The sequence below is a fragment of the Podarcis bocagei genome (genome assembly GCF_964188305.1).
Source record: "Podarcis bocagei genome assembly, chromosome: 7".
Classification (NCBI taxonomy): domain Eukaryota; kingdom Metazoa; phylum Chordata; class Lepidosauria; order Squamata; family Lacertidae; genus Podarcis; species Podarcis bocagei.
The window spans coordinates 34537298-34561213 of record NC_138132.1 but is presented as its reverse complement, the minus strand read 5'-3'; the positions used below and the strand labels follow the sequence as shown (position 1 = coordinate 34561213).

The window sequence follows — 23916 nt, the reverse complement described above, 5'->3', positions numbered from 1 at the left end:
TAACCTACCTCACAGGGTTGTTGTAGGGTTAAATAGGAAAGAATATAAATGTGATAAATATTCATGTATCATGTACTTGTGTGTGGCCTTTCATCTGTAGATCTCAGGGCAATTCACAACATAAAGATACAATAAAATAGAAAATACAATATAAAAAACACAAACTGCATAACAAAAATAAGAGCAAAAACAAACCAATAATCCCCCCTCCCACAACACATTTAAAAGGGTATCAGATGTTAATCAGCCAAAGGTGCTTTGAGTTGTTTGGGGATAGGACTGCTTACATTAGCAAAAGGACAACATTTAGTTGCATAGTAACAAAATGCTGCACTCTTCTTCTACCTCTAATCATCTTTCCTACTGCATTTTCCAGTCCTTTATGGAAGTAATGACCCGAAAGCAGCCAGATGTGGATCGCGTCACAAAAACATACAAGAGGAAAGCCACAGAGCCGGCTCATGGACCTTTCATTGAGAAATCCCGAAGCAATAGTATGTTGGCAACCCTTTGGGCAAATTTTAAATATTTGGGGCCTAATTCATTTAGGGCTTTAAACACTAATAACACTAGTAGCATCTTGAACTGGGCCTTGATCAAGAAATAAGTACTGTATATGTGTTCAGGAACACTCCCATCATCAGCAGCATTATGATTATTACTTTTATTATGATAATTACTGATGCTACTACTACATATTCCATGGCTGAGACCAGTCTTTAAAGCAAAAGTCTGGGCTGTAGCTCTGATGTGCCTTGGCTCAGGTACAAGCTTGGGGTGACTTTCTGCACCTCCTTGGACCAGGATGGGCAGCCTTTGGCCTAGTTTAATAAGCCCTTCGCAAGCAATCATTTCAGGCCTCAGGAGTCTGTCCCAGCAGCCTGCTGGGCAGGGTAGGAAGAGAGGGGAAGAGGCATGAGAGAGCAGCGGGGGGGGGGGCAAGAGAGAAAGAGAGGTGGCTCCGCCTACCACTGGCTTTAGCCCTTCCCACAGTCAGCATGTGGTCCCCAAGGAAACACAGCCCTTGTCAGGAAACCTGCTACCTGTCCCTGCCTTCAAACGCCCCATGCAGACTGCAGGGTTCCTGTGAGGTGATATGATCTTAGTGAAGTTTCCAGTTTCATCTGCAGAAGGAGAGCTCAGCATTTAGTTTCTGCCTTTCTTCCTGTGCCCCTTCCCCATAATTTTTTCATTACGCCCCTTCACTTTGCTCAATTTCTGCTATGTTACCTCCCTGTCCCTGTCTTTTTTTCCTCTCAGGAAAATCCCTGAACCAGACAGCCCCACCCCCAATGCCAATTCTCTCCCAGTCGGAAGCAAAGAACCCGCGCATCAACCAGCTTTCGGCCCGCTGGCAGCAGGTGTGGTTGCTGGCGCTCGAGCGGCAACGCAAGCTCAACGATGCACTGGATCGGCTGGAAGAGGTAACCACTTTCCCTTTTTCATGTGCACAGGGAACCCCTTCCCAGCACGGCAAGCAAAGCCCCAGCTGAGAGAAGCTGGGTCATGATGGTGCAGCAGTTCTCCCAAAGGCCCGGCTTCCAGGGGTTCTGTACAGAGCTCTCTTCCTGTTGGGAGCAAAACAAAGGTGCTGCTACCAGTTTCCAGCTACAGGAACTGTAGCTTCCTGGTTTTCTTGATGGTGCGCCTCACTCTCCCTTCAAAGGAAAGTCAGTGGGTGGAAGCTTGTATATAGCCTTTCCATCTCACTTTGGGGGAAGGAGATGAGTGCAGTGAGGCTGGAAGCAGGGGAAGGCAAACTGCCTTCTCATTTCCTTTTCCAAACTGGCCCTGCTTTAAGGCTGCTTTTCAGGGTCTGCAAGTCTTCACCACATTTCCTGCTTCCCTCTTGGTGCTGTGGGGTGTGCTTGTTGGGGTGAGCAAGCCTAGACAGGGGCCTCACCTATCCCTGCCCCCTAAAAAGGAGAGCAATATCTTGGTAGTCTAGCAGCTAAACCACTTCATGATTATTTTGCCTTGTGTAAGCTAGAAAAGTGACTGGTTTTTTATTTATTCTATGCCACTATAATAATAATTACTATTTCTGTGCCTCTCTATTCACATATGAGTTCACAGTCATTTACAATTTGACAATACCAGCTAGATAATTAGTGAAGGTAAAACCACTGAGGCGAAACAGGTAATGCAAAGTCTGTACAACAGCAGCAGTGCCCAAAATGGAGAGCAGGGCAAAGGGGCAAGTGTGGAATTTGTATCTTGACTGATTTCCTCCCAACCATGCTGCTTTCAGGGAACCAGGTCCAACTTTTCCAGTCCTCCATAGCCCTGTTCAGGCATTACTCACTAAAAGACGAAGAAGAAAAAACACAGATGGATGGGAACTGGCAGGGCACACTTTTAGCCCACCCCAAATCCATGCAGTTGCTCTTGGCCCCTTGCCCTTGGTGTACAATTAAGAGCCCTGGTGAAACAGGATTCTCAGTTGCACGGGAAGCCATTGGATGGCTTCTCCCGCTGCAGACATTCACCCCAAAGACGTGAGGGGCCAGGGCCAAATGCACAGCCCCACTGTACCCCATCCTTATTTTGGTGAGTTTGGTGTCAATCAGGCAAATCCTACACTTTGAGAGGAGAGAGAGCTGTGCTACTGCCTCCTGCATCTTAGGAGATGTAAATATTTGTGGATCCTCTTTCCAAGTGAGATGTGAAACAGCCTTTCCTCTTCCCTTCTCCAGTTGAAAGAGTTTGCAAACTTTGACTTTGATGTATGGCGGAAGAAGTACATGCGCTGGATGAACCACAAGAAGTCACGTGTGATGGACTTCTTCCGGCGGATTGACAAAGACCAAGATGGGAAGATCACCCGGCAGGAGTTCATTGATGGCATCTTGGCATCCAGTAAGCCCCCTAACTCTTTTAATGCTTAAAACACTTTCAACTGCCTTTACCTGCGGACTTAGTTTTTTTCCCAGATTGAGAAGCAGGAAGCAATTCCTGCTTAGTGTCAAGCAAACAACCCTGCCTGCATGAAGAGCCATTGTGGTGCAGTATAGTGTAAAAACTGTAATAAAAGTAATAGTGGTTAGAGTGTCGGACTAGGAACTGGGAGACCAGGGTTCAAATCCCCACTCAGCCGTAAAGCTCACTAGGTGACCTTAGGCCAGTCACTGCTTCTCAAAGATGTCTGACAAATCTTGCATTTGGGATCGGTAATGGAGTTTCCATTTGTTCTCTCCCATTCAGAATTCCCCACTACTAAGTTGGAGATGACTGCGGTAGCTGACATCTTTGACCGTGATGGGGATGGTTACATTGACTATTATGAGTTTGTAGCTGCTCTGCACCCTAACAAAGATGCTTATCGGCCAACAACAGATGCAGACAAAATTGAGGATGAGGTAAGACATTTTTATAAGGCAGCAGGGATCCAGGAGCTATGGAGATAGTTAAGCTGTTTCAATCTCACACTGCTCTGCAAGCACCTAGGATGCAGTTGGTGCTGTGTAAGTTGTGGAAGGATGCCTGCTTAATCTTCCTGGCCCCCCTCCCTTTAAAGCCCACCTCTTCCAGAAAGCCTTTGGCAAAACCACTATCTGGTCTCCATGCCCTAATTCAATAGCCCCATATTTTTCTCCTGCTATCCTCCCTTGTTACTTATTTTCTAGTTTGTAAGCACCTTGTGAAAGGGACCTGTTTTCTCATACTTTGCAAAGCACCACATGCATGGACAGTGCCATAAGAATAATCATAATAGTCACAAGTGCCAGCCTTCATTTGCTCAGGGCTGTCACATCTCTTTTATATGTAAAAAGTCAAGGAATCAAAATTCATGAGAGTGAGAATTTGAGTCAAGAAGTGAGAGACTTTGCCAATGCAGTAACATCCAGGTGTGGAACCCCCTCTGCTCTAAAGTTCAGCTGGTGCAAACCTTTGTTAAATTCCTAGGCCAGCTGGAGACCTTCCTCCTCCTCCTCCTCCAGGCCTTCTAAATTTTACATATGTAGCTGCAGAGTTCCAGAGAGTTGCTATAAAAAACAGTGGGAGTTGTTTTCATGGTGATAATTGTATTTTATTGCTTTGTTGTATTTTAACTTCTTGCAACCCACCCTGAGATCATTTGTGATGACAGGAGGGATATAAATCTTTCAAATATATAGTAGAACGGGATTTTGAATCTTATCTGGGGAAGGTAGTGTGGTGCAATAAGTAGACCCTCAGACTTGTTCCACTGGGGTCTTGGGTTAAAATCCCTCCCATTCAAGCATGAAGCTCACCAAAACAGCCATAGTCCAGTCACCACTAATCTTCCTATCCTCACAGGGTTGTGATGATGAAGATAAGTTGGGACAATATTGCCCACTTTTCCCCTTTGTGGTTTTTCAGTAGGGACTGTCTTAAAGTAAAAACAAAAACCTTTCAAACCAGTTGGAGAGCTTTCCTGTAGTTTAGCCTAATGGAATCTCTTCTTTTCTTTCTACCCAACAGGTAACCAGGCAGGTGGCTCAGTGTAAATGCGCAAAGAGATTCCAAGTGGAGCAGATTGGAGAGAACAAATACCGGGTAAGCTGAAGGGGGCTTTGCTTCCATTGACAGTTGGGGGGGGGGTTCCTCTGGCAGCCTGATGGTTTCATTGTAAAGGTTTAAAAAAGTTCTCTAATTTCATTGTGGACCCCCATTTCATTTTGTGGCAGGGAACTCCATGATTGACTGGGGCGGGGGGGGGGCAGGAAGTGTTTCCTTTTGCCTGTTTTATTTTCCAGCCCTGTGTGTTCCTCTGAGATTTAAACATAGTCCTTCTGAAAATGCTCATGGGCAACTTCTGTGCTGCTTCTGTTTTTGTCTCAAGTTCTCAGTCTTCCACTGGCAATAAAACCATCTAGCTTAGCTTCCCCACGTGCCTGAACTGCGTGCAATTTTAGCTGAGGTGCAAACAATCTGAGCAGCCACTTGTTGGTGGCTGCATTTTTAAGGAACAAAGTGGGGGTTATAATTATCACTTGGGTTGGCAAAATGTCTTGAGCTTGCCCTGAATTTAGCACAAGAGCAGAGAGTGTAAAATAACCAGCACTGGCCCTTGTCACATTTCTAAAGTGTACAAGATCTTTGGCTTGCTTCGTGTATAAAAGGGAAGTACCAAAATGTGACGTTTAGCATGCTGAGTAATGTCGAGTATACACATCAGTGGTACTTGTGGTTAACAAGACATTTTTCATAGAGACGCTCTGTTAATGCTGCTCAATGTTTTTTGTTCCCTCTCTCTCCCTCCCTCTCTCTCTTTCATTTGTACTTTCTTCTTTGTAGTTCTTCCTCGGCAACCAGGTACAGTGTGCCTTGCAATGCTGTCTCTACATCCTTTTATAGATTGTTTCCCTTAAAAGAATCGCATGTGTTGTCCCTTTACAAACTGATATTTTCATTGCTATGGGTGGTTGTGCTGGTGTGGATGCTGTGGTAAGAGCTTGTCTGTATTAACAGCCAAGATTCTGGTATACAGTGACATAATGATCAAGGGATGGAATGGAAGCAACGCTACAAATGTGCAAATGCCCCCTTAGTGACAGACACAAACATGGGCACTCACAAAGGAACTTCCTTGTGTTTTGTGTGCCAGACACCTTTTTAGAAGATTGAAACTCTTGGTAATGAAGCAGCCTTCGCTAACTTTGTGCCCTCCTGATGGTTTGGACTGTGACTCCAATCAACCCCGATTGTGCTAGTTGGGACTGATGAGGGTTTCAGCCCAAACCATCTGAAGAGCACCATATTGGCAAAGTCTGCTTTAAAATAACTCATATTTGACTTCTTGTGCAGCTAAGCTGGAAAACTGTGCAGGCAGGACTGAATGTCTCAAAACTGGTTAGCTAACTCAGATGGGCTTAACTTGAACCAGGCTGTAGCCCTTGAACCAGTCTCTGAAGCCCATTGTTCAGCTATAAGAAGTATTAGAGCACAATCACAGTTTGATTCTGTAAGCTCAGCCATAGTCCCACATATCTGAGAGATGTAGAGAAAGGATTCCCATTGGAGCTGAGCACTGCATAATCCTATGACTTCAGAACCTGCCACATAACTTTGCTGGTGGGGGATTGATGGATATTTTCAATCACTAGCAACTGAGGCTATGCTGTTAACCACCAAAATAAAATATCCAGAACTGACCAAGGACACATAGAGCAGAACATACTGTACATGCAAATCCATACCCCTGAGGCATGTGAATAGCAAGCTCAGGAAGCTAATTATCATTTCCATTGTGTACCTTCAGATTTCTAATATCATACTTGAGGCAAGAGGACACATCTTTCTTGCAGTTCTTCACAAGTTTGGTCCTTCCACTGTACCATCAGAGCAAGATACCAGCAGGATACCTAGTTCTTAGAATGCAGCATCTCTTGGTTCTTCTAGGAGGTGTAACTTCTGTGCCTCTTTCACAGAGTTGAAATTCTTGCAATGTATTCTGTATACCAGTATCTGGATGCCTTCCAATTAATTTTCCACCGCTTTTGGAATGCAAGCGCTGAATCCATTTGGATAATTTCCTTCCATAATTAGCACTAAAGCTTCAAGCCATCTGCATGGATCGTGTCAAATAACTCAAGGCTTCAAGAAGATAAAATGAAAAAAATGCTTCTCATTTCCTCCTGCATAATTTTTAGCCAAATCATAACTCCAGAGGGAGTTTCAGCAATGCAGAAAATAAATCCATTTTAAACTTGTTTTGTGAGATGCGTTCTGCCCCCCTGTTGATAAGATGGTAGGAAACTAATGTCTTCAGTGCCTTAATTTTGCTGGACAGGGTGGACTGGTTTTACTTCAAATGAGCCCTCAAAGCCTAACATTATAAAAAGGACTTGAATTTCCTTGAACTGGTAGGAAAGAGCACAGTTAAAGTCTTGCTTGTTCAGAAAATCAGACGGTGAGCCAAAAACACAGAGAAGGTCCATGCAGCTGATTATAGTTACCTTCCCTCACTATTGTAATGTAGAAATGAGAAATTCCTCACCTGTAAAACATGACCTACTTTACTATGAGGGTGATGACAATTAAGGGCATTGAAAAAGATTCATATAGCACTTGGCATTTCTAGTTTGCATTATGGATGCTGATCTTTGCAGAGCAGATTTCTAGTGAGGCAGGACATGCTGTTTAGTCCATTGGTCAAGGCTTCAAATTGTGGAGATGTCATACTGCTAGTGGTCATTTCAGTAAATGTATTTCTGATCCTTAAGGCTACCACTTTGCAGGTTTGCACATCTCTGGCTGCTGCAATTAACTCTTCTGCGTGGTGGTGGGGATGTCATGTACCATGAATTTTATGGGTCTTCAGATCTGGTGAAGGGCTTCTCTCCTTTTTGATGAGAGTGATTGGTGGGATTCTGTTACTGAATTTCATGTGAATTCCAGTTGTCCTCTCTCCAGAAATGAACTGTATCAAGACTGGCATGTGGCTGAATTCGAACCATGCTCCAAACAACACCCCCAAGGCCTTTGTTGGGAAATTGCTCAAAAGTTCGAAGTTCTGACTTTATTTCATCTTCCGCATAACACAATGGTTACAGTTGGCCCAGAGACAAATGGGCAAGCCTTTAAGGGAGCACAATAGATGTGCAAACACTGCAGAGGAGATATTTCTGGGCACTACCTCACCCTGAGTCCTCTTTGGTCCACCTGTTCCATAGCATAGCCTGGTCCATAGCAACTGTCTAGCCGATGATCTCCAGGGCAGTCTCTGGCAGGAAGAGAGAAAAGGCCTTTCTCATCACCTACTGCTTGGCTGATTCATTTTAACCTGAAATGTTTCCAGGAATGGGCTTTTGGGCACAGAACAGGTGCTCTGCCACTGAGCTGAGGTAGCTCCAGCAAAACAAGGGTGCACCTCCTTCATTTTCATTTAGTTATAATTAGCAATGCATTAAAATGGATCCATTCTGGTTTTATTAACATCACCACCACCATTATTTATTCATATACTGCTTATAGACTTCTGAGTGGTTTACAAAGCATGAAAACCAGTTATACAAACATTTAAAATATAAACATCCATAATAAACCCATTTAGACATTAAAAAAATTAAATTCTTAAAGGCAGTTAGTAGGTTCAGGAGAGAGGCCCCAGTGTCAAAGCCCATCCTGCTGCAGTCCCTCTCCTGAAGCGGCCCTGTGCTGCCACCTTTCTTTTTTAATTGCAAGGTGTCTTTTGGGCTCTTTTGTGGGTGCTCATCTAAACCATTTCCCCCTCTGCTGCTCCCTCCACAGTTTGGCGATTCGCAGCAACTGCGGCTGGTCCGTATCCTGCGTAGCACAGTCATGGTTCGCGTTGGTGGAGGATGGATGGCCCTGGATGAGTTTTTAGTGAAGAACGATCCTTGCAGAGGTAAGAAATGGAGAGTGATTCTTAACAAACATGGGGCTCTTAACCTCCCCCAGTGTAAGGCTTTGAGGTGTCTGCCATTAAAAGTGAGTGGGCCAGGACCACCCATGGAGCACAGCCCAGCCCAGCAGGAAGTCTTCTTGAGGTCAGTCAAAAGATCAGCCTAGCCAAGAACTTCTTGAGGAGGGTGACCTGTGTTGATGAGTGGGAGAGAAGTGCCAGTGAGGTTCTCTGCTGCAAACACCATGATATCTTGGGCAGACCCTAGTCCATCCTGAATGTCAGCATAAGTACCAATAAGTACTTGACTAGGACATCCTATGTAACACTCACATGTTGGGGCGGGGGGAGAAGTAGAATCCATCAGAGCCCCCACCCTCCCACCCACCTCTTTACATCTGTGGGCTGAGCTCTCTTCTCGTACCCTTTCCATTTTTCCTCTAAAATGGCTGCCCTGCATGCCAGCCAGCGTGTAAGAGACTTCTCCTTGCCTTTTTCCTCCTCCTCCTCCTCCTCCTCCTCTTTGACCCCCACTGCTGTTTGTTTTTCCTGCTCTATCTTTTCTTTGTATATATGTATTTTCTTTATTCTAGTTCACCACCCGGGAAGTAAAATAAAACGCTCTGATTCCAGCTCTTCGATTGCCAGTCAGTCTCCGATAGGTTGGCGGTTTTTCTTGGCTTCCTCTCACTACTACTCCTCCACTTGTTGGGAATGGCTTTGCTTCTCTAACCTGCCTTGATCTTCCCCATCATCCCCTCTGGCCCAGAATAGTACTTTGCTGTAGTGAAGGGCATGGGGTGGGGGCAGAGAGAGAGAGACAAAGAACTTTTTTTTTTTTTTAGCTGGTTTGGGCTGAAAGCTGCAAGTTGAGTAGGCTTCACAGCCCCTGCCTCATCTTGTTCCTGTCTGTCACATTGGCCCTGAAATCACTACTCACTTTTTCCCAAGGGTTGCAACATGTATCCTCTGCACCAGCTTATGCTCACAGCAGCCTTGATGGGTTCAGCTGAGCAAGAGCAGCTTGCCCCGAGTGAGGAGCAGGGATTTGGGCCCTGGTTCAATGCCAGATTAGCTTCCTTTCTTGCCTTTTCTGCATTTCCCTCAATCCCAAAAAAATTTCCTCCCCTTTTCTATTATATCATTTACCTTTTCTCCTAGAAATTGCCTGTAAGTAAATATGGTGTTCTGTAAGACAAAAGGCTGGTGTTAGAGGCTTGTGAGGGAATGGCTACCCACCCAACCCTCCAGCCTGCAGCCTGGGCCCCCTTCCTTTGAAGACAGGTTATTCCTTCTGGCCTGTGGCTGTTGGGTGGCCATTTTCCCCTTCCCTCCCATGATAGTTTGTCTGAATGCGGCTGCATGGTGCCATGTTGTAAAACATCTGGGATAGTCTTCGCCAGTCAGTGCTTTCCAGATGTTTTGGACTATAACACTCATCATTCCCAGCTAGCATGCACTATGAAAAATGGGGCTGACGGGAGTTGTAGTTCAAAGCATATGAGGGCCTAGGGTTCAAGAAAGCTGAAAGGATTTGTTTGATTGCCTCTTGGTACTGCTGATTCTTCTGTTCCTGGTGCTGCTCTTGAGCACTCCTGCTAGGCGTCCGCAGATTGTTCTGACGCAATCCTAGGGGTGCTTCCAGATGGGGGTTTATCATGGAATCAGTGCTCCTGATGCATGCAAGTGTTTTACAGAGTCCACACAACATTGTTGGCATCAAAAAGCCAGCTTGTACCAACTCTGAATTTGATCTTACTGGGGAAAATCTGATAAATATATATATAAACCCAGTTACCAACAACCCACTTGTGGTATCTCAATAGCTCGTTTGCAAGCTAAGCCCCTCTCTGGAAGTCCCCTTGGCAGCTGCAATTGCTTGTCTTGGGGTGGATAATGTGTGAAATCTCCAGCTGCCCCTTTTTCTGCCTGGCAAGGCTTTATGCATGGTGTCTTGCTCAATTAACAAAACTGCTCCTTGCTGTGTGTATCTGTTTGTTAGGTTTGTTGCTGTTTTTCCTGTAAAACTGAAGAATATGCTTGCTGTTTTGCTATGAAGCAGGTGGTATAATTGCAGAGGAAGGAAACTGAAAATTGGGGAAGGGGTGTAGCTCAGTGGGAGAGCAACTGCTCTGCCTGCAGGTGGTCCCAGGTTCAGTCCCTGATGGCATCTCCAGGTAGGGCTGGAAGAGACTCCTGCCAGAAATTCTGGAGAGCCGCTGCCGGTCAGTGTACGCAATGCTAAGCTATGGGGATCAATGATCTGACACAGTATAAAGCAGCTTCCTATGTTCCTGTATCCTGGTTGCAAATTTTAAGTCAGGTTTATTTCCTTCCATGTCTTGAGAATCAGGTGAAAATGAATTGAGAGCTCTTTGGACGACACTTTGTTTCCCAGACCTCTTGCCGCATAAACTTAGCTAAGTGTGCTGTGCCAGCAGCTGACCAAGCTCTGCTTTGGGTCAGCAAGCTTCCCACAGCTGGGGGGGCATAGAATTGTAGAGTTGGGTGGGAACCCAAGGGTCTATTCACCCCCGCAATGCAGGAATCTTTTGCTCCGTCTGGGGCTTGAACCCATGACCTTGAGATTAAGAGTCTCATGTTCTGCTGACTGAGCTATTCCAGAATTCTTTGGTGCTGAACTGAGACTGGGTAAAGAAGACCCCCCCCACACACTCCAGAGGATCCTTCACTAGCCTGTAAAGCAGATTGTACAGAAGGACGTGAGTAATAGATGGCGTTGGTGGTATAGACGAGACGGGCGCTGTCTATACGTGCTTAGAGGGTGCATATCTGAGTCCTTTCAAAAGTGTGTGGACTTGCCCTGTTGCAGGCTGAAACACCACTGCTCTGAATGATGTTTGTGGTGGGGGCTTCTATATGAGGTACAGAATGCTCCTAGATCTTTCCCCTCCTAGGAGGACTTTTCCTCTCTATCTTGAGACTTTTAAGCTGCTGCTGGTGTAGCAAAGTGAGAAGACCAAGGGGTCTGTCTCACAGAAAATTAACTGTGAGGAGGAGGAAAGAATCCAAAGCACGCCCCAGCAAGCCTGCACCAGGGAGTCAGAAGCATCTGGCTTTGCCTGGCTTTGCCATCTGTTTATATCTCAGACTCTGGTTTCTTTGGCTTTTTTTCCTTCATGTTTTATGGTGGTTCCTTTCCTACAGCTCGAGGAAGAACTAACCTTGAACTTCGAGAGAAATTCATTCTCCCAGAGGGAGCTTCTCAGGGAATGGCGCCATTCCGGTCCAGGGGGCGCAGGTCAAAGCCCTCCTCTCGGGCAGCCTCCCCAACGCGGTCCAGCTCAAGCGCCAGCCAGAGCAACCACAGCTGCACTTCGATGCCCTCCTCCCCAGCCACACCTGCAAGCGGGACAAAGGTGAGAGGGCTTCTTTAACCATTAAAAATGTCTTCTGTCACTCAGTTGCTCCAGGACAGGTACAGGCCTCTGAGTGTCCAGTGGGGCCTGTCCACAGAGGACAGAACTTTCAGGGTCACTCAAACATTTATTTCTGCCCACGATGACAATGAAATGCTGTCACATCCAGGTGGGTAGAGTGAAATGGCGGAGTTCCTCTTCCCCTCCCCTCCCCTCCCCCAAATTACACCTGTCTGTTTGTGTCTCATTTTAATTTTTGGGCCATCCCTCGTTTGTTTTCTTGGCTTCTGTGATCCTGGGAAGTTTTTTTCCCCTGACGCTTGGCCTGGGTGAGATGGCCACGTTGGCAGTGGGCACAGAGCACAACCCCTACTTGTGTGACTCTCATCTCGTCGCCCATTTTGTATGTTTCCTTTCATTACCTGTTGGGTTTGTTTTTTTATTTTATTTTAGGGTTTATTTACTTTTCTGTTTTTATTTTCCTTCCATCCTGTACACCTCCCTCCCCGCCCCATCCCTCCTTTCCTTTCACTCCCTTCCCCCTTCCCTCCCTCTCCCTCAATTTCTCTTTGGATTTTCCATTTCACAGACTCCGCATCACTTCACTCGCAGTTATGACAAACCCTGGTTGGTAAACAGCAAGGCAGGTACCCCTTTGAGGGGCTACGATAATGCTGACCTCCACCTGTCTGCTTCTGAGGTAGAGTATGGCTTACATGGGCCAGTCCCTGTTGCAAAAGGAGGAGCCCCCTTGGCTTCCTTTTCCCCTCTCTTAATGCTTTCCTTGTTATAACAGCGCTTGATAACACCTCTTTCCATGCTAGGGCTGCTGCTGTGTTGCTCATGGGGCTTCTAACTCTGGTTTCTTAAAGACAAAAAGATTTGTTCTTCGAAATACTCTTTCAAAACCAACAGAACGTTAACACACAGTTTGCAACCAGTTTGTGTTGAAACAACAAACATTTTCCCAGAAGTTCAAAGTGAGAAAATCTTTCAAGTTTTGGGCTGTTTTAGAACATTAAATGAAAGAGATATGATAAAGGAGGATACCACTTAAAAGTCAAGAGTCATGGATAAAACAGCCGAATTAACACTTTGAAAATCAGTGCCTGTGCCTGTATAGAAACCCCTCAATTTGTTATCCCACATATGATGCAGGTGAGAATGTTGGGAGGGGAGAAGCGTCTTAGAAACATCTGCCTGGCTGCTCTTGGAGGTAGGAGGCTGGGTTAGATGGACATCCTTTTCCCTCCCTCCCTCCCTCTCTCCCACCAGGGCAGTTCTTACAGTCATGGGAATGTAAGTCCCAACCAAACAGGAGGAATGGGGGAGGTATTAATGATAGGCTACCGGCTTGGTGTCCATATAAGTTGCTCAGACCTGAAATGATTGTTGCTTCAGTTTGCTTTTCTCCAACTGGGTGCCCTCCAGATGTCTTAGATGACACACTGTGCTGGTGATCAGAGTCATACTCCAAAATGTTTGGAAGGCAACAAGTTGGTGAAGCTGTTTTTGGAACATAGGATGCTGCCTGAGTCCATCTAGCCCAGTGTTGTCAACACAGGCTGGCAGCAGCTCTCCAGAGTCTCTGGCAGGAGTCTTTCCCAGGCCTACCTGGAGCCGCTGTTGGGGACTGGACCTGGGACCTTCTGCATGTACAAAGCATGTGCTTTAGATTAAGCATTTCCCTGCTTTGCGCCACTAGAAAGGCAGAGACAGTTGGTGCACCAGCAATGGACTCCCTCTTCACATCTAGTGCTTGGGAACTGGAGTTGGGAGGATGCTTTTTCCTCCAGTTTTTCCTCCCACTGAAATAGTAGCTGGCATCCTGCTCTGCACCTGCTTTAAAGAGGCTGATGGGAGCTGCAGCTGTGGTGTCCAAAATGAGCAGGATCCCCGCCCACTCCAGTTCCGAGCTGCTCTCTGTCCTGCTTCTTCCATGGGGCACAAGTAGAACTGTTCAGTGCCAAGCGGATCCCCTGCTCTTTCTAGACAGAGGTGTGATGACTTGGACTAAACCTCACCAAAGGTGCCTTCTTGCTGCTCATGCTCCTCAAGTGCACAGGAGCTTCTTTTCTGCCCTTTTTAGAGACAGCAAGCACAGGGGTCCAATTAATGAGCCTGCCATCCAGCGCTGGGTGGTAAAGAGGACTAATAGCAGAGAATGGCCTTCTTGGTGTGTCTTGTCTGTCTGCTTCTCTTCTTGGCCCGCAGCACCTTAAAGGTCATGAGGAACAAGGGGTGGGTGGGCAGGCAGCCCTGTAAATGTGTTCATGTCCATTAGCAGAAAGCAAAATGGACAGGTGAAGAGCTGGATGTCCACAGAAGTTCCCACGTGGGACTTCTTGGCTACAGCAGCCACAATTCAGTCTTTCTGGGTTCTTGTTTAACAACTGTTGAGCCCCTCTGTGATTCATGGGGAGGGGACAGCAGGACTTGATGCTCCTTCATTCCTTGTTGACCTTTAAGATGCAGTGGGGGCTGCAGTCTGGCTGCTGGAGTGCAGGGATCCTCTCAACCAGCACCTGTTTAGGAAGCAAATGATGACTGTTGAGATAAACGTCTCTTTCTCCCAAGGTCGTTCCCTCTTCAAGCAGCAAGCTGAAGCGACCCACTTTCCACTCCAGCCGGACTTCTCTCGCTGGCGACACCAGTAACAGCTCCTCGCCAGTGTCTTCAGGTGCCAAAACTAGTCGGGCTGGTAAGTGCCTTTCTGGAAGTGACACAGTCCATGCTTGTATGCTGCATGTATTGCCTTTTCATTCTTTGTTTTGTGAATCACTTCGGGGCTTCCTTTGGTTGTGGGAAACAATGAACAAAATTCAGTAAACTGAACAGGTGAATACAGGAGTGGGACTTGGGTCAAGCTGCTCTGAGTTTCAGCCTCTACTTCTGTTAGGTGGGATGAGTAATTCCAGCCTCCCTGATGAGGGTTACTTCCAGCGGGGGCGGGCTGGGGGCTCCTGCTGCTAATAGTCTTCACTCTGCCCTTGTAAGCCTCAAGTGTACTTGCAGCTGGTTTTCTGTGCTCTTGGGAGCATGACCATTTCTCTGTGTGCACCAGTCAACGGGTCAGAGCTATTGCAGGTGGCGCCAACTGGAAGTTCATCACACTTTCACTATAGCCAATTCCATTTATGCAAAGTTTTATTATTTTAGCCCACAACCCTGCCTCCACATTGCTGTGCATAAGCCCTATTGCACTCGGTGGGACTTCTGAGTAGAAATATATATGGGATACGCAGGAGCTTTTTGTTGAGAAATTAATAGCAAGTGAAAGCCCCCATGCTTCAGTGATTCCTCCAAGACATAAGGAAGCCCACACATGACCCCGCCTGGCGACAAAGTGGAATGAAGCACCAATGATGATACAGCAACATCAGCCAGTTTGACTGTCACCTCCACTGGCAGCGAGGCAGTTCCAGAGCAAGGGGTCTCTCTATAGAGAGTAGTACACTGAAATAGGTTCAGCTATGTTGTGGGGAGGGCCCGACTGCTCAGGCATCAACTGCTTGTGGTAGCTGTGAGAGCCACCGTTCCAGCACACACAGAGGATGTCTAAAGGGAAGGTGGCATCTAGCTGGAAAACAAGACGGGGGCTGCCCTTGAGGGACGGAGCAATAGCATGTTGTAAGGCCTTCCTGGGCTTCCATGGTGGTGATGGACACATCCGTTTTACTTTTCAGATCCTAAGAAAACGAGCAGTCGCCCTCAGAGCCGGGCAGGGAGCCGGGCAGGGAGCCGCGCCAGCAGCCGGCGGGGCAGCGACGCATCTGACTTTGACCTCCTAGAGACACAGTCAGCCTGCTCAGACACTTCCGAAAGCAGCGCAACGGGGGGGCAGGGCAGCTCCCGACGGGGCATGGCAAAGCCCTCCAAAATCCCTACCATGTCTAAGAAAGCGACCACAGCCACCCCCAAGACGCCAGGCCCCAAGAGATAATAATAAGACCCCATGCACACATCTACACATACACACACACACACACACACACACACACAAACAAACAAAAAACCTGTGTCCATTTTTTAACCCTGCTTCATACATTGGATGTATATTTATTCTACATGGGAGAAATTATATTGTTAAAAGTGTAAAAGATTGTGTTATGAAGCTGCCTTATTTTGTTCTGTTAATTTTCTTTTTTTGTAAGTTACTATTTTCATGTGAATATTTATGTAGATAAAACTTGCCTTCTGGTGACCTCCTTAGCGCTGGGAGGGCCCAGGAAAAAAAATGAAATGTGGGAGAGAATAGAAGCAAGCAAAAGGTCAAGATGTGAAAATGTAAAAACAAAAAGTTAAAAAAAATTATATAAATAGGATTTCTGTGCAGTGCAGGAAGTGATCCTGCTTTATCTTTTAGGATTATTTCCTAAATGCATCTTTATAAAAACTTAACTTGCTGTCTCAGCAAGGTAAATTATATTTAAAAGCAACACCTGAATATCCAGCAGTGTTCAAGGAATTCTTTCTTTCTCTCTCTCTCTCTCTTTCTTTCTCTTTTTTTTTTTTTTTTGTAAATCATGGATACCTCAAAAAGAGAGAAATGTGAGGTGAATGGGATCTGGGGCTTCTGTTTCCAGTTTTTAAAAGAAATCATTGTGGTTTTACCTGAAGATAAAGTGGAGTAAGTTTGAACTAATAAATTAAAAAAAAAATTGCACACACGCTACATACAAGTAAAGATGTTCACTAAAATGCTGTATTTAGCGAAATGAAAGTACTGTCAGCCGCTGAGCTTTTAAAGAACAACTAATACTATGTTTTCAATATTTTACACTTGAAGCTCTCCAGTAGCATCATACCTGTGTGGACGATGCCTGGGGTTGGGGCACACACAGCAAAACCTTTGAGCAGTGGAGCCAAAGAGGGGAGTTCCCACAAAACTTGGTTCTTCTCTCACATTGCTGTTAAAACAAAACAAAAAAAAACTGACTTCACTTTTTAGTTCACGAACTGCTATTTAACTGCATTGTTTCCTATTTATTGTCTCAACTGGTTAATGCCACTTCTGACCATACTGACGTCCAAGAGGCCCCTCCACACTCCAGGGGAGAAGACGACGACAGAGCTGCCTTCAACACGCACAGGAGCTTGTTCTTGGGAATTTTAAAGCGCATCACCAGCAGCCCCACTTGTGCGCCGCCCCCTCCACCCCCCAGCTCGCTTTTATATGATCATTTTTTCCATTGTGGAGGGGAGAAGAAGGGGAGGGATGTTTTAAAAAGTAAAGCCAACTTTGGGACAGTAAAGAAGGGGGAGGGGCAGGGAGTTGGGGGCTACTTGGTCTTCCTGTATTTATTAACTTTTGCTCTTTCCCCTGCTCTGACTGACCATATTGCTGTGTGATTCTCTCAGTTGGTTTAATTGAGCCAGAACCTGAAGCTCTACCAATGAATTGTTTAAAAAAAGAAGACACTTTTTGTATTAAAATTGCTTGCAGTAATAATAAAAAGAAACTTGCCTCTTTTTTTATGCCATGGAAGAAGCCACTGGATTAGCATTAAGAGTACAGGTGTGTCTTCCCAGCCAATCACTTCTCCTCTGGCACAGAATAGAGCCGCCTGCTTTCTCTGTGATTATTTGCTCGAATGCGGTGGTTCCAAAACTCTTTTTGAGCCTCCACCACTTGGTTCCGTAAGATCATCCCCAGTGCCCCCTGCCCTATAAAAAACATTGAGAATGACCCATTATGGAAGACAACAAAATTCAAATTCAAAACAGTGACAATTAATTGCACATTTATTCAAAATTCAATTAAAACTATTTGCGTAATTCAACAAAATTGATGAACTTCCAGAGGTACCAGCTTTCCAAACCCTTGCCTCTTACCAATCCCCTAGGTAATCTCACTGCCTCCCAGGGGGCAGTACCCCGCCCCATTTGGGAACCACTTCCAAACCATAGAAACCAACAGATGTGTACCAGACAACCACAAATTATGGGCAAGTTAACCAGTCCACTGTCTCCTAAAGGGCCTCTGCAGTAAGAGAGACCAACTCACCATGCTCCTGGCTGTTGCGCTTCTAAAGGGATGATGTCCCATCTGCTCTGCCCTTTCAAAGCACAGGAGGGCAACTCACAGCAGCGTTTGGTTTTGCTTTGTTTTGTTGTGCAGTTGGGGAAATGGGGAAACATGTTAGGTGAATGTGTATATGAAGCACTTACGTGACAGGCAGCGTCAAGGACAGCATGTGTACAAATGATAAAAGGACAGAATGTGCTCATTTCCATACTTAGACTGCCCAAACTATATTGGGAGCCTGTGCAAAGCCCACAAGCAGGACAGGAACACAAGAGAACTCTCTTCGTGGTTTCCAGCAACTGGTATTCTGAAATATTACTGCCTCCTACCGTGGAGGCAGAGCATTGTTGCAGTTGATAGGCTTATCCATTAACTTGTCCAGTCCTCTTTTAAAGCCATCCAAGTTGATTGTCATCACTGCCCCCTGTAGGAGCGAGTTCCATAGTTTAACTATGCACTATGTGAAGAAAGATTTTCTTTTGTCTGTCCCGAACCTTCCAACATTCAGCTTGGATGTCCAAAAGTTCCGGTGTCATGAGAAGGGAGAAAAATACTCCACTTTCTCTATTATACTGCAGCCAATACAAATCACCTTGTCTGTGGTCCCACAAAGCCAATGGTAGCATGTTGTAATGGATGAAAGATGGAAGTTTGCTGTTTCCACAGATAATTGGGCCCTGCTTTTTTCTTTTTGAGCAAAGCACTTGCATTTATGAACTTGAAATTGGCAACATGGGGTTTGACAATAATTATGTAGAAAATGATTACAGCAATATTATTGTAATCTGGCATCCCTGCAAGTAAGTTGACACTGCCCTCCAGAGCTGTGGAGTGCACACACTCAGTAACCCAATACTTCAACAATTAAAACATTTCTTTTTTCCTGACTTTCTTGGAGCAATGCTACGGTCACAATTTCCCTGCCCTATAGACACAAAGAGAACTTCAACAGGGGAGGAGAAGCAATTAGTGAGCAAATCCCTGAGCAGCATTGGAACTTTCAGCCGGCTTCCGAATGGGCAAGACCAGCTCGCAACATCTGTGTCCTGGCAACCATGTAAACACACAGGCCTGGAATCCAGAGCCACAACTGCCCCTTTTTAAATCAATACAAATGGGGTTGTTCTTCCAGGGCCCAACCGGGAACAAGCAAACAAAGTTGTCAGTTGTTCTCCAGGCTCTGCTCCTGTGCCTTTTCAAGCAGCCTAACATCCAGGAATTGAGCTTGGAGTAGGCTGCCACATGTAAATATCATATGTGTGAAGAAGAGATTTGCCGACAGGAGGAGCCCCGATCAAGGGGCAGAGTCATGCCTAGTACACAAGGTTCCCCAGTTCTATTCCTGGCATCCCCATATCTAAAAGGCTCTCAGGTGCCGGAGCTGAGCAAGGACTTTGTTGGGGGTCTTGGAGAGCTAGACTGTCCTAAGCTGAATAGACTAATAGTCTGGCTCCATATAAGGCACATAGATGCTCACAGGCAAGCTACGCTTCTGAAGTTTTAAAATGCTCCTAATCCTAGATGCACCCTTTCTCCAACAACTTCTCTTTCCACTGACTTCAGCTAATAGGCCACATGCTGAATCCTTAGTGTCATGCACCAGGGAGATGCAGGGCTCAACTGGATTCAGGGTGCCAAAGGATCAAGTGACAGGTGCACTATCCTAGAGGACCTCCCCCCCCCCCCGAAATACCCCAAGGAGGTCATTATGTGGATTCCACTCTTCCCCACTTTCAGTATGGAAACCCCTGAATACTAATCCAAGTCATGCCATCTGTTTCCTACCCTTCTCTCTCCCCTTCGTCATCACCTCAGTTAATTTAAGTTTAAACTGGAAGCTCTTTGAGGGTAGAGATGCTTCTTTTCCCAGCTTATGAAACACTGCTAAATTCTGCATATGTGTATTGATGGGGCTGCTTTAAATCATAATAGATAGGAAGCCAGATGTCATACCTTGCAAGAGAAGCCGCTAGAACCACCTCTTCCCTGACACGCAGCAGATGAGCGTCTCTTGGACATTCTGCAAAGGAGAGCAGAAAGGCATCTGAGTCTGAGGGAGAGGGATGGACTGGGTGGGTGCTCAGCTACACTCCATGCCAGTTGGGGCATGTCAGGGGGACTCTGAAAAATTTCCCCCTCCAAACTGTGGCTGGGGTGTCAACACTTACTGTGAATAGTCTCTTCTCAAGGGCCCTAGCACAAATCAACTGGCAGGAGAGACTCCCACCTCTGCCTGCAGCCAAGTCCAGAGAGGCACCACAAGGACCTGCTGCCTGCTTCACAGTGAGTTAGGCTCAGAACCCCATTGTCATGGCAACCATGGCTGCCAACTGCCCTTGCCACTTTCAGAATGAAAGAACTGGGGTGTGGGTTTTTTGGGGGGGGGTTGTTGGGAGGGGAGTTGCTGCTCTTGGTTTCTTGTATCTTTATTTTAGATTTTGCTGTGATTGATGTGGAAATTGTTCAGTTTGGTATTTTAAAAATATTTTATTTATTGTTTAGGACTACCTTTGTTATGCTGAAGTTGTGTATTTTTTTCACATTGTAAGCCACCGTGAGCGTGGTTTGAACTGTAGAAAGGTAACATACAAGCATGACCATTACCTCAGGACCGCAAAACAGACAAGGTTGCCCAAAAAGGGCAAGGGAGGAAGAGGAATTTGACCAAAAATAAGTGAAATGACCCAGTCATCTGAGGGGAAAGAGTTTCATGAAATTGCCCCACCACCAAATCGTTTCACTGGTTCTTTGGCATGTTTTCTTTGGAGAAAAACCAACTGAATTCTCTGGGGCTTAGTTCTTTACTGCTCAACTTCCTCTCTTCCATCCATGCCCCACCCCCATGATATGGAACACCTATTAAACCTTTTAAATAAAGCTGTAGAGGCACAAAATAGTTCACATTTAGCTAAAGGTCTAATACCGATCATGTGACTTTTATAACAAAAATACACCACTATCAGATCAAGAAATACAGACTAAACTAGGAAACTTACAAACCCCTTGGCTGCTACTCCACCAAATCCAGATTTTTTTTGGCTAACCCAATTACCAGTATAGCAGCCACCCTCGTAATATCCCCAGAAGGACAAGGACCAGATATAACATTTATAAAATTATACTCAGTGCATCAGTGGGTTCACTTGACCCTATCAACATGAATGCAATTTTGGCTATAACCTTGAGCCAGCTCAATGGAATGGACAAAAAACCTATTTATTTTGGTGAGTGATAGAGAATTAACCTCTAGGAAGCTGGCAATGATCCATCCTGGTGCCTCACCACATTGCTGGAGGGGCTGCCCAACACCGGTACAACTCTCCACATGAGGTGGGGCTTTACAAAAACCCAGCCTTTCTGGAATGCGATATTCCAAGAAATTAATAAAATAACAAAACAACAATTGGAAGTCAAACCAGAATTAGCTTCCTCAAATATATCTGGATCTACATAATAAAGGATTAATAAGCCATTTAGTACAAGTGACAAGACACAACATACTGTAACCAGACACTGGAAAGACCTTTCTTATACAACAATAGACAATTGGTACAAAACAGTTTGGGAACCATCCCTCCTTGAGATATAACAAATAAGCAACAGTTGACATGTGGACAGATCGAGAAAGATGGCTTTATCCCGGTGTGGTTTAATTTCATAACATATGCTAGTATTCCAGAAAATGAACAATCAGCATTTGGCTCAATCTGGTTGAAATAAATGTAAATTTAAACATAAATTATTATCTTCACTTTTAACCCCCATCTCACTTTCATCACTATACCAACACTTCATTGTTTCATTAGTAACACAAGAGGAAAAATGACTATTATACTCATACTGAATCTAAGCACAACCACAAGGGCTCCTAATTAGACATTTAGCCATATGATGTTGAATGTTATCTGTTAACGCTGTTCTATCCTGTTTCCTTTTTGCTTTCATTTAAACCAATTCACGAACCAATGTATAAGTTATAACTTATACACTGACCACTATTATTACTACAAACTTATTTTTGCGATATACAATTGAAAAGAAGAAGAAGAAATTGTTAATATTTAATCATAGGATTGCAGGATATGGTTATTGTTGACAAATATTTTTCCTGTCTTTGTCTTTTCTCAGAATGAGTTGCCAGGGCGGGGGCAGTGAATCCACTTCATAAAAGTGTACATTGTGTCACAGACACTCTGCTGTCCACTATAATGGCAGCTCCAAGTGAACAGCAAAGGAGGCAACCATTCTTTAAGATGGCAGCTTTTACAATTTCCTCAGAATTCAAACAGCACCTCATAACAGGGATTTCTGGGGGAAACAAAATGGCAGATTTTCCAGTTCCCTTCTCCATCAAAGAATATTGTTTCATCCCCCAAAATATTGCCAAAACAAAACAGTTGATATCAATGTAAGTGAAACAAACAAGAAATAGTTCAGCCAACCCTAACTTAAAAATGAAATTTCTCTCATAAGTATGTGTTTAAATGTGTGTTTTGATACATATAAGCTGTCACCAACCATGTCATGACATTCAGAGAAGTGCAAACCCCAATGTATTGGGGTTTCTGTCCCCCCACCCCCACATTTTGTCCAAGATCAGGTCATTTCTTGCAGGAATTTGCCAAAGTCAATTTCAGCACGTTCCCCAAGCCTGATTAAATCTTGGGAACAGGCAGGGACTGGCCCATTCATATAATAGTGGAATTTTGAGTGATGAAATTTATGGATAGTAGTTTCAGAACAGTCTAAAACCATTATTTCCCCCTACATTGTGTCCCCCTATACTGTTGTAGCAGAGTATGTTGACCATCATGGACTTATTGCAGAGGGGTGGGTGGGTGCCATATCTATATAGCATTGTTATCTTGCTATTCTGCGGGTGGTGGTGGAGAGCTTCCAGAAAGGCTTGCAAATGTTAGTGATGAGACATATCATAAAAGGAAAGAGCACAGGGAGAGAGGATTGTTATAAACTCAGCCTGGAGAACCAATCTGAGAAGTCCTACCAGCGCTGAGAGTTCCCGGGGAGGGTCCTCTGTCGGTCGGGAAGAAGCAGAATTGCAACCAAGCAATTCAGAGCAAGACGGCTAATAAGCCAGTTAAAACAGGATGACAAAGTTCCTGTGGGTGCGCTCACATTACCCCCTTGGAGGGCAATGAAGTTGTCTCACCGCTCTTTCCACGCTACCTGTTCATATCAGCACAGCTTACTCCCTTTGTGGCTGGGCGCGCCTTTGCTCTCTGCACAGGTGTTCACACCTTAGCCAGAGATTAATTAGGAGCGGCTTAAGGACTCCAATCGGCGTGAAGCTGCCTGGTTTGAGAAGCAACGGCTTCGAGCAGCAGTCTCTTATAACAAAGTACGGGATACACGAACTGCGACCACGTGTGAAAACCCCAGCACCGGAAACGCAGTCAATGCAGAGTCAACGGGAGTGTGAGTGAGCACAACCTTAAACTCCCATCGCCCCCGACAGCTAGAAAAGCTGGCTGGGGCTAATGGGAAATGGAGTCCAACAGAGCAGCGATACCTTTGACCTGCACAGGCGGTTCTTGGTTCTTCTTGCACTGATCGTAAGGTAGCAGCACCTGCTCGCCCAGAGAGCTATAGTCCCCGAGATATGCCGCCCTGCGGTATCTCTTGTCCTCTGTGGGTGCCCCCCAAGAAAGGGGGCGGACACGCCACCACCCCCTTCAGGCCGGGACCAAGCTGCACTTTTGTGCCGCCATCATGGCTCTGCCTCTTCGTGGCAAAAGAATTGCGGTCTCTGCCCCGAGGCGCTGCCCGTCTGCATCCCAGCAGCAGAGCAGCGGCAGCTGCTGCTGAGGAGGCGGGCGGTGCCGGCTCAGGCGGGTCTGTGTGAAAGAAGGCGGGGAGGTGGCCCTCGCAGCCGCGCGGCCTCCTCCCGGGGCGCGTCGGCGGCTCGGGAGCCTCCCTTCCCTGGGAACCGATCCAAGGGAACTTCGCTCCTGGCCCTGGGGGAGGCACTCTGCACGCGCTCAGGGCCCCTCACCGTCGCTCGGCGGAGGGCAGGGCCGGAGCAAGCGAGCGGCCGCCCAGCCCGTCCGACGAGGAGCAGCACGTGCTTCCCGCCTCAAGCCGCTTAAAGGGCCGCCCCGACGGCCGCGGCGCGCCGGATCCGCCTGCGCCCTGGCCGGGCAGCTGCTACCACCGCC

General features: G+C 46.0%; 1 protein-coding gene and 2 long non-coding RNA genes across 19 annotated transcripts in view; 1 reads left to right on the top strand and 2 right to left on the bottom strand.

Annotated features, from left to right (window-relative positions):
* MACF1 (microtubule actin crosslinking factor 1) overlaps nt 1-15698 on the top strand; it is a 203976-nt gene extending 188278 nt beyond the window's left edge. For 5 of the 10 annotated variants that reach the window (XM_081203849.1, XM_081203843.1, XM_081203848.1 and 2 more), the window contains 12 exons: nt 377-494; nt 1261-1424; nt 2697-2859; nt 3205-3359; nt 4447-4521; nt 5263-5280; nt 8218-8335; nt 8926-8994; nt 11501-11712; nt 12302-12412; nt 14290-14413; nt 15399-15698. In XM_081203849.1, coding sequence (XP_081059975.1) covers nt 377-494; nt 1261-1424; nt 2697-2859; nt 3205-3359; nt 4447-4521; nt 5263-5280; nt 8218-8335; nt 8926-8994; nt 11501-11712; nt 12302-12412; nt 14290-14413; nt 15399-15655 — 1584 coding nt within the window. In that variant the 3' untranslated portion in view covers nt 15656-15698. The remainder of the gene's footprint in view (nt 1-376; nt 495-1260; nt 1425-2696; nt 2860-3204; nt 3360-4446; nt 4522-5262; nt 5281-8217; nt 8336-8925; nt 8995-11500; nt 11713-12301; nt 12413-14289; nt 14414-15398) is intronic. The other 5 variants (XM_081203846.1, XM_081203842.1, XM_081203844.1 and 2 more) reach the window with 5 other exon arrangements.
* On the bottom strand, nt 8989-11654 carry LOC308592459. Its single transcript, XR_014010512.1, has 3 exons — nt 11518-11654; nt 9482-9520; nt 8989-9113 (listed from the first exon to the last, which is right to left on the bottom strand). It is a non-coding gene; the product is annotated as an uncharacterized lncRNA (long non-coding RNA).
* Nucleotides 15699-16395: 697 nt separating the features above from the next.
* Nucleotides 16396-23841, bottom strand: LOC308592457. 8 transcript variants are annotated; one of them, XR_014010499.1, is made up of 3 exons: nt 23754-23841; nt 19694-19760; nt 16396-17379 (listed from the first exon to the last, which is right to left on the bottom strand). It is a non-coding gene; the product is annotated as an uncharacterized lncRNA (long non-coding RNA). The 8 variants fall into 8 exon arrangements; XR_014010500.1 differs by lacking the exon at nt 23754-23841 and adding an exon at nt 23271-23725; XR_014010502.1 differs by lacking the exon at nt 23754-23841 and adding an exon at nt 19968-20074.
* Nucleotides 23842-23916: the final 75 nt, after the last annotated feature.